The sequence below is a fragment of the Miniopterus schreibersii genome (assembly GCF_964146895.1).
Source record: "Miniopterus schreibersii genome assembly, chromosome: 8".
Taxonomy (NCBI): domain Eukaryota; kingdom Metazoa; phylum Chordata; class Mammalia; order Chiroptera; family Miniopteridae; genus Miniopterus; species Miniopterus schreibersii.
In genome coordinates, this window is record NC_138109.1 from 25,437,081 (window position 1) to 25,446,647 (window position 9,567).

A 9,567-nucleotide genomic window follows, 5' to 3' on the forward strand; every position below is an offset into this window, starting at 1 on the left:
CCTGCTGTTTCCCGTTCTTGGCACAGATCTCACGTGGGATTAACCCTCGATCAGTGAGGGATGAAGAGGTGATGAAAGGGCTCACTCAGCCCAGCCTGGGTGTTTGCTCATCTCTGGTCAGATGTCTGCCCTCAGCTGTGTGTGGTATCCTGGGCACCAAGATTCCCCTTCCACAGGCTGTGGGCGAGGCAGGTTCCGAGGGGTGTGCCTAAGCTCTGCGAGGACATTGAGCTCGGCAGGCAGGTTGATGAACATGTCTGCCACAGGGAAGCATGCTGCCTCCACCTGTGGAGCACCCACTGGGGCGCAGCTTTGCATAAGGTCCTGCTTCAGGGGTAACACATCCAGTGAGTTGGGCTCCCTGCCTTCAGTTTTTCAGCTGGCCAGGAAGGCTTTCATGGTTTTCAGCCCATATACATTAAGTTCTGTGTTCCACACCTGCCCTCCCCCCGCCCCCCATGAGGCTCTGTGCCTCCCTGTCCAGGCTCAGTGGTCCCCCTTCCACCTTCTGCCCACTTTTCTCCTCTAGTCTGAGCTTTCCTTATAAGGTCCTTCTCCTCCAGGAAGCCTTCTTTGGCTACCCTGGCCTGCGGTGGGCTTTCCCTCTGCTAGGATCCCATAGTTCTGTTACCTTTAATGGTCAGTCAGTTATTCACTCATTGTCAAGCACCTACCACATCCCATCCCTGTGCTGGGTGCTGGGGATATGGAGACAAATGGCCTCAGGGAGCTCAGTCAGTGGGGAAATGAGTGCAGACAGATCATCAACATAGAATAGGACAATATGCCTTAGAAAATGTGACAGACGTATGCAGAGAAGGTGGGCTGAGGGGTGGGGTGTGCTGGGGGGACTCACGGAAGCAGTGCACGCTGTCCTGTGGAGAGTAACAGGCTGGCTCCAGAACGTGGAGAACATCACGTGCCATGCTGAGAACTGTGGATTGTGTCCATCTGTAAAAAGAAGTCACTAATAGAACCCGCTTCAGGGGAGGATTAGATGAGGGAATACATGCTAAGTGCTTAGAACAGTGCCAAACACATGCTTAGAACAGTGCCACCCTTCACTGGTACGTTCTCACTAAGATTGAGCTATTGTTATGGTCTGAGGTGAGGCAGTGAGGAGCCGTGGAAGTCATTAAGCAGGAAATTGGTCATCAGATCTGCATTGTACAAGGAGGCTGTTGGCTGTTTAGACTGGAGGCTCAGGGGAGACTCTGGGCTGCACGCTGGGTTATGGGCAGCTCCGGCACGTGGGTGTAAGATCCTGCGAGCAAATGAAGTCACTCAGGAGGGTTGTAGAGGTTGAAGACAGCCCAGGAATGAACCCTGAAAGAGCATTATGTCTTGCCTACAGGAAGGGCTGGTGGAAGGAGAGGAGGCAAGAGAAACAGCCAGAGAGATAGGAGGAGAGCCAGACAGGGCTGTGCAGTGGGTGTCCAGAGCCTCAGGCAGTGGTGGGCACTGCACAGCTGGCTCTCATTGCTTTCTCTAATTCTACGCTCATTTCATTAGTTGGGTACAGGGCCTGAGGGAATTTCCCCTGCCCCCACCCCATCTCAATCACTCTACGGGCAAGGGGATTTGGTACCATGGCCAGAAGAGACTTTGATCCTTTGCCATCTTGACAATTGATGTGGCAGCCCCTGAACTTCATGACTGGGGGAGCTGGAGCTCACCCTTCACTGGAACCGTGGACTAGAGGGGCTGGCTGTGGCCTAAGAGCGAAAATAGGATGTGGGTACCACCTGGAAGGCTAGGGCTCCCTTGGGGGCAGTAGGTAGACCTCAGCTCTTACCCACTCCACCTGCCTCCTCCATTCTCTGCAGTCCATTGACCCTGGACAGCAGTTCACGTGGGAGAATTCAAACCTGGAGGTAAACAAGCCCAAGAACCGCTACGCAAATGTCATTGCCTACGACCACTCTCGTGTCATCCTTACCTCCATCGATGGTGAGCCAAGGGCGGGCCCCCTCCCATCCCCTGCTCTCCTCCTTGCTGGCTGGGGTGACCGTTCATCCTACAGAAGAGGCCCACGAGTCCTGGGGTGCACTGAGGTGTGGTGGGTGGGGATGAGGACCCTGGGATAACTCTCCCTTGTCCTTTCCTGTCCATAGGCGTCCCGGGCAGCGACTACATCAATGCCAACTACATTGATGGCTACCGCAAGCAGAATGCCTACATTGCCACACAGGGCCCACTGCCTGAGACCATGGGCGATTTCTGGCGGATGGTGTGGGAACAGCGCACAGCCACTGTGGTCATGATGACGCGACTGGAGGAGAAATCCCGGGTAAGACCGTGCAGGGCTCTGCCAGGAGGTGGGGTGGGAAATGTCCATCAGGTGACTTTGGCCACCTTTTACTATCCCTGTGGGAAGAGGTTCTCTAAGGGACTTCCCAAGAGCTTTTGTTTTCCTGGGGTATTACCATGGTCCCCAGACACTAGTGGGTTTCTAGGATGTTAACATGTGGCACCAGATGCTACATTTTTCTGGGAATGTTAATGTGTTCCCCAGTTGCTGGCATGTTCCCGGGATGTTCACATGTTCCCCAGATGCTGGAGTGTTCCTGGGGCATTAACACATCTCCTAAGTTAATTAGTGGGAAGAGCTGCTGTTATCTGCTTTTGCACTGCAAAGCATTGACTGGAACGTAAAATTTACAGAGCTTGAAAATGGCACATAAACGTTATGGGTAAATTTGGCAGAAAATGTGCCTGGTGCGATCTGGTCGTGAATAAATTTCAATTACGGCCTTCGTTCCCCCGGCTCGTGCAGGGGTGGCGACGTAGCATGAGAACCTGATGTGGTTTGGTGAGAGGGTGGCACAGTGGATCTGGGAGTTTGGGGTTGGGGGGGCCTTGTATCCTTCCACCCTGCTTCTGCCCCAGTGCGCCTACCCCTCTGAGCCTTTGGGCACTTCCAAACACCCTTGCACCCTGCCTTGCTTGTCCCTTTGCAGGTGAAGTGCGATCAGTACTGGCCGGTCCGTGGCACTGAAACCTACGGCCTCATTCAGGTGACTCTGCTGGACACAGTGGAGCTGGCCACATATACTGTGCGCACCTTTGCGCTCCACAAGGTATGGCCCTGCCCCGTTGCTTGTCTGAGCAAGGTGGCTGGGTGGGGGCGAGCGGGAACTCGGGCTCAGAGGGCAGGGGCTTGGAGGTGTGGGAGTGCACTGTGGTGTCCAACACCGCATCTCTGCCCTGACCCTGTGGCAGTTAGACTCTCCTAGTCACACAGCCTCTCCCCACCGTTCTCCCCAGAGTGGCTCCAGCGAGAAGCGGGAGCTGCGTCAGTTCCAGTTCATGGCCTGGCCAGACCACGGAGTTCCTGAGTACCCCACCCCCATCCTGGCCTTCCTGCGGCGGGTCAAGGCCTGCAACCCGCTGGACGCAGGGCCCATGGTGGTACACTGCAGGTGAGGGGTACAGCACTGCCCAGGGGCGGGGTGGAAGGCGGGTGGACCTGTGCCCCAAGCCGAGCCCGTGTCCTGCAGCGCGGGCGTGGGCCGCACGGGCTGCTTCATCGTGATCGACGCCATGCTGGAGCGCATGAAGCACGAGAAGACGGTCGACATCTACGGCCACGTGACGTGCATGCGGTCGCAGCGCAACTACATGGTGCAGACAGAGGACCAGTACGTGTTTATCCACGAGGCCCTGCTGGAGGCGGCCACGTGCGGACACACAGAGGTGCCTGCCCGCAGCCTCTATGCCCACATCCAGAAGCTGGGCCAAGTGCCTCCTGGGGAGAGTGTAACTGCCATGGAGCTTGAGTTCAAGGTGGGCCGAGGGGCTGGCCTCAGCTGGGTCATGGGGATGAGTCCCCCCAGGAAGCCGGGCCCGACCAGTCCCTCCCTCTCGTTAGTTGCTGGCCAGTTCCAAGGCCCACACATCCCGCTTCATCAGCGCCAACCTGCCCTGCAACAAGTTCAAGAACCGCCTGGTGAACATCATGCCCTATGAGTTGACCCGTGTGTGTCTGCAGCCCATCCGGGGTGTGGAGGGCTCTGACTACATCAATGCCAGCTTCCTGGATGGCTACAGGTGAGCATGCTATGTCTGCCCACCACACTCTGTGGGTACCTAGGCCTGTGCCTGGCTGGCTGGGGGTGCAACAGAGTATGGCCAGCCCAGCAGGTTAGAGTGGGCTTCCTGGAGGAGGGGTGATCTGAGTGGGGCCCCAAGGAATTAGGCAGTCTTGGGGAGACTGAGGGAGCACAGCACCTCCAGCATGTCCAGTCTTATGTCCACCCCAGACAGCAGAAGGCCTACATAGCCACACAGGGGCCTCTGGCAGAGAGCACCGAGGACTTCTGGCGCATGCTCTGGGAGCACAACTCCACCATCATCGTCATGCTGACCAGGCTTCGGGAGATGGGCAGGGTGAGCCCACCCCCCAGGGCCCTTCTGATACCTGGGAGCACACCAGCCACCCCCTCACTCTTCTCTCCTTTCATACCCAGCCTCCCATCAGCATAGCCTCTGACTCCCCCCATTGTCACCACCTTAGGGGTCCTGCCTCATAATCTTCTGATACCCAGAGCCCCCCTCCCTTATTCCTCCCACCTGATCATGGGGCCGGGCCCTTTATTCACAGGAGAAATGCCACCAGTACTGGCCAGCAGAGCGCTCTGCTCGCTACCAGTACTTTGTTGTTGACCCGATGGCTGAGTACAACATGCCACAGTACATCCTGCGCGAGTTCAAGGTCACAGACGCCCGGGTGAGTTTGGACAGGGGAGCATGTGTGTTTGCATGACAGCGTGTCTGTAACTGCCCGAGTGCATGGGCAGGGCTGCCTGCATGGTGCCCTGGCCCCAGCTGCAGGAACCTGAGGCTCCGTGAGAAGAGGTTGGGGGGGGCAGAGCACGTGTCCCAGGGTGCGGACCTGTCACCCTGCTGCCCTCCTGCCCTGGTGGGGCTGCAGCCCGACGCACTGACCCCATTTCTTCCTGCCTCCGCCAGGATGGGCAGTCAAGGACAATCCGGCAGTTCCAGTTCACAGATTGGCCAGAGCAGGGTGTGCCCAAGACGGGGGAGGGCTTCATTGACTTCATTGGGCAGGTGCACAAGACCAAGGAGCAGTTTGGGCAGGACGGGCCCATCACAGTGCACTGCAGGTGGGGCTGGCCCCTGGAGGGGAGCGAGGGGCAGGGGGGGCGGCCTGCAGACCTGGTAGACTGTACCCCTAACCCAGTGCTGTCCCTGAGCAGTGCTGGCGTGGGTCGCACCGGGGTGTTCATCACTCTGAGCATCGTTCTGGAGCGGATGCGCTACGAGGGCGTGGTGGACATGTTCCAGACCGTGAAGACCCTGCGCACACAGCGCCCGGCCATGGTGCAGACGGAGGTATGTGAGTGGGCTCATGAGCACACATCGCCGACATTGACCATGACCAGCTCTGCCTGGGGCTCAAGGGCAGGGTGGGTGGGACATGCTCCTCATTCAGCAGCTCTGCACTGGGCACCGGTGGTGTGCCTGGCTCTGGCTGGGGTCGGACATAGCAATCCTTACGGGGCGTACAGGGGGACAGGAGGTGGATGTGGGCAGTGGGAAAGAGAAAGAGATGAGCCTTCAGAGGTTCTTTCGGGCCCTCTGGTCGCTGCCTGGGGCAGATGTCTGGGTCCAACACCTGCTGCTGGCCAGCAGTGTGAGTGCCCTTGGCAGTGTGTTGAGGTACCTGCTGGCACTGCCCACGCCGACCACCCCCTGTCCCAGCAGGACCAGTACCAGCTGTGCTACCGCGCGGCCTTGGAGTACCTCGGCAGCTTTGACCACTATGCAACGTAACTACCGCCCCCTCTCCTTCGCCGCCCCTGCCTAGGGGCTCCGGAGGGGACCCAGCTCCTCTGAGCCATACCGACCATCATCCAGCCCTCCTGCACGGATGCCGTTGCCGACGGAGCACAGCCCACTGGGATCACAGCGTTTCAGGAACATTGCCACGCCCAACAGAGAGCCCAGAACCCCCGGCGCCTGGGCTGACCGGCAGGCAGGCACTGCAGCCCGTCTGTCCGCCCGGAGCCCACTCCAGACTCTCTGTTCCGCAGTCACATTTCTCATGCTGCTTCTCATGGGGTGGGGATGGGGTAAAGCCTCCTTTTTATACATTAAGTGGAGTAGACTGAGGGATTCTAGCCTCTTTCCTCTGATTTTTCCTTTTGCAAATTCTTAACTGCAGAATGGGCTGCTGTGGGGATTGGGGTGTAGTCTGTTTTCTTTTTTGTGTTCACTTGGATCCTTTTTTTGTATAACTTTTACTGCTGAAGGACGAGCATACCTTCCCCATGCGTGTGGAGCTGGGGCTGCCGGCCTAAGCGGGGGCCTCACTGATCCGCTGCTCTTCCAGGCCTTCAGACAAGATCCTGTCTCAGCCAAATGCAGGGAACAATTTTTTTTTTTTTTAAGGTTTGTTTTGTTTTTCCTTAAGAGCCTTATTTTAGGCCCCACAGACAGTGGTGGGCGGGGAAGAGATAGGAAACACTCAGCCCAGTCGTCTGTTCCAGTGTGTGTTTAACATTCACAGCCCAGAACCACAGATGTGTCTGGGGGAGCTGGGCAAGGCGTTCCTCATCACCATTGTGTTTGCAAAGGTTAAAAAAAGCAACAACAAAAAACAAAAACAAACAATTCAAAAAAATCAAAAAAAGAAAAAAAAAACAAAAAAAGAGAGTCATTTCCTGGCCTCTGCTTCAAACCCCTGAGAGGGGAGGCGGCTTGGTGCACCTGGGGCTCCGTGTGAGCTGCCAGGCTGACCTCTGGACCCACAGAGGCTGGCTTCTGTCCCCAGCATTTCGGTGTGGCGGTGTGGTGTGGTGTTGGTAGGCTATGGGTCTGGCCGTGTGGCCAAGGCGGTTCGCACAGGTCAGGATGTGTGCCATACCCTGCACACCTCAGGGCCAAGCAGGGGCATGGCTGGCCCTTCAGGTCCAGGCCAGTGGGCCTGGTAGCACATGTCTGTTCTCAGAGAAGGGGCCAGATGATTTTCCTCCCTGGTTTGCAGCTATTTTCAAAGCCCATGAGAATTGCTCTTTTCCACTCCTTCAAGATTGCCCTCGTAAACCAATGTGGCAAGACTACTGGACTTTTCTCAATGGTACTATAATCAATCCTTATAATCTTGGCTTGCTGAGGGGCAGGGAGAGGGCCTCTTCCTCTGGGCAGCACTATCTAGGTAGGTAAGTAGGGGCGGGAAGGGTGCATAGCTGTTTTAGCCCAGGGACATGAAGCAGACGTCCCAAGATCTAGCTAGGCTCAGTCAAGATCAACAATCCAGGGTTGGTAATGTTGGATGCGACATTCATTTTTACCTTGTGGATGCTAGTGCTGTAGAGTTCACTGTTGTACACAGTCTGTTTTCTATTTGTTAAGAAAACTACAGCATCATTGCATAATTCTTGATGGTAATAAATTTGAATAATCAGATTTCTTACAAACTGGGCCTCTGTCTCAGCTCTTTCTGGAACCAGAGTCAGGGCTCTGCAAGTTGATACCTAGTTGTAGGTTCTGGCAATTTTCTGCTGCTAAGGAGACAGGGAGGCTGTCCTGAGTGTTTGTGACAAGATGGGCTCTCAGCATAGTGCTCTCTTTCAGAGAAGAGAGGTTATAGACCCTGCAGACTGAGCGACCAGTGCCTGTAAAGGGCCCTCCACTGGGATCAGCTTGCAGACTGGGAGCATACATACCCTTTGCCTCTCCTCTCCTTGGAATATTCTGGGTCCCCATGTCGGAGGTGCTGGGACTTCTCCTTCCAGGAGCCACACTCCCGCTCTTCCATTACCTGCCTCTCCTTCCCTACTGCTACTGTGGCAGTGGAGGCTGTGACAGCATAGAAATTGTCCAGTGAGGATTCTTGTAATTCTTGCAACGTGGATACTGGATATGGTGTGGCCTTCTGGCCCCTGGACACAGCAGTATCCACTCGTTGAGCGCTGTGGCCTCTCCACTAGTGATCAGGCAAGTCCTACGCTGTTATCAAACCATGGAACTTCTGGGGACACACATGAATGAGACCCAGAACAAGTGGGAAAGGGAAATACATAAATTGACAATAACTAGACTAGAGTCATGATGAGCCCGCCACAGGTGCTGTGTGGGTACATTGAGGCAGCCCCTGACCCTGCAGCGGGGTCCAGGAAGGCTTCCTGGAAGAGGTGGTACAAGCTGAATGCTGAGTGTTCATGAGGTGAGTAGTGGTTAATTTTATTTTTTTTCCACCTCTCCAAGTCGAGTCCCCTTCCATCGTTTGTGCCCCCTTTACCCTCAGCTGTCTCCCCCTGCCCCACTCCAAGGTGAGTCCCCTTCCATCGTTTGTCCCCCTTTACCCTCAGCTGTCTCCCCCTGCCCCACTCCAAGTCGAGTCCCCTTCCATCGTTTGCCCCCCCTTTACCCTCAGCCGTCCCCCCCTGCCCCTCCGTCCCCGGGAAGCCAGCCGTACTGTTGTTTGTGCCTATGAACAGCCGTCAGTCTGTTCTCTGTGTCTGTGAGTCTGTTTCTGTTTTGTTAGTTTACTTTGTTCATTAGATTCCACATATAAGTGAAATCATATGGTCCTTGTCTTTCCCTGACTGGCTTATTTCACTCAGCACCCAGCCCGGGAGAGATGTGCGATCCTCACAACGAAGCACACAGTGGGTCCGGTCATGCTCATTCTGTAGTTGAGAGAACCAGGTCTCACCCACTCATCCAACACATACTTAATGAGCATTTGCTGTGTACTGGTCCTGTCAGCGAGCTGAACAAAGACTAATGCCCTCGGAGTAAGATGAAACGTGAAAAATAGTACTTTTGTTAGAAAGTGAGAAGTGAGGGGTGGAGGGTGGGAGACAGGATTGGGAAGAATCAGGAACATGGAAAGGTTTGACTATTAGGGTGGTCAGGGGAAGCCTCATTGAAAAGATGGGGTTTGAGGAAAGATGAAGCTGGTGAGAGATTTTGCCTGAACATCTTCAAAATGGGCATATAGGCTGAGGGAGCAGGTGGAGCAAAGGCCCTGCCTGGGTGGGAATGTGCATGGTGGGTTGAGGCTGGTGTAGCTGTGGCCCCATGAGCAAGGGGTAAGAGAGGAGTGGGGGATGAGGTCAGAGAGGAAACGGGGGCCAGCTCCCAGAACTTGGGGCCACTTGGGCAGAAATCCAGGTGTGGTGAGAAACCAGGTGCTGGTTGTATCTTGGAAGTGGGACTATGGGTTGGCTTATGGAGTGAATGAAAGAAGAGTCACGGTTGACCCCAAGGTTTTGGCCTGAGCAACTGGAAGGATGAGGTTGCCCACTTATGGAGATGGGGAGGGCTGGCCACCGGGGCTGAGTAACCTACTGGAGGCTCCCGACTGGATGTGATAGGGTTGCCATCGCGCCTAGGTCTGCCTGACTCCAGGGCTCCTTCCACACTGCTACCTGCCTCTAGCTGGAAATGGAGTGAGATGCATTGAGAAAAAACATTTGGAAGGAAATACACCAAGAGTTGTGAGGTTGGGTGATTTCTTTGTAATTTTCCAAATGTTATGTATAGAATTAATAGCACCTAAACCCCCCCCCACACACAAGAATTAATAGCACTTTA

The 9,567-nt window shown here is 55.4% G+C and overlaps 1 protein-coding gene across 7 annotated transcripts in view; it reads left to right on the forward strand.

Annotated features, from left to right (window-relative positions):
* PTPRF (protein tyrosine phosphatase receptor type F) overlaps positions 1–7,436 on the forward strand; it is an 84,399-nt gene extending 76,963 nt beyond the window's left edge. For all 7 annotated transcript variants that reach the window (XM_081144073.1, XM_081144069.1, XM_081144074.1 and 4 more), the window contains 11 exons: positions 1,827–1,950; positions 2,115–2,290; positions 2,961–3,080; positions 3,268–3,422; positions 3,501–3,786; positions 3,872–4,050; positions 4,263–4,389; positions 4,604–4,729; positions 4,972–5,126; positions 5,220–5,355; positions 5,728–7,436. In XM_081144073.1, the coding sequence (XP_081000199.1) occupies positions 1,827–1,950; positions 2,115–2,290; positions 2,961–3,080; positions 3,268–3,422; positions 3,501–3,786; positions 3,872–4,050; positions 4,263–4,389; positions 4,604–4,729; positions 4,972–5,126; positions 5,220–5,355; positions 5,728–5,796 (1,653 nt within the window). In that variant the 3' untranslated portion in view covers positions 5,797–7,436. The remainder of the gene's footprint in view (positions 1–1,826; positions 1,951–2,114; positions 2,291–2,960; positions 3,081–3,267; positions 3,423–3,500; positions 3,787–3,871; positions 4,051–4,262; positions 4,390–4,603; positions 4,730–4,971; positions 5,127–5,219; positions 5,356–5,727) is intronic.
* Positions 7,437–9,567: the final 2,131 nt, after the last annotated feature.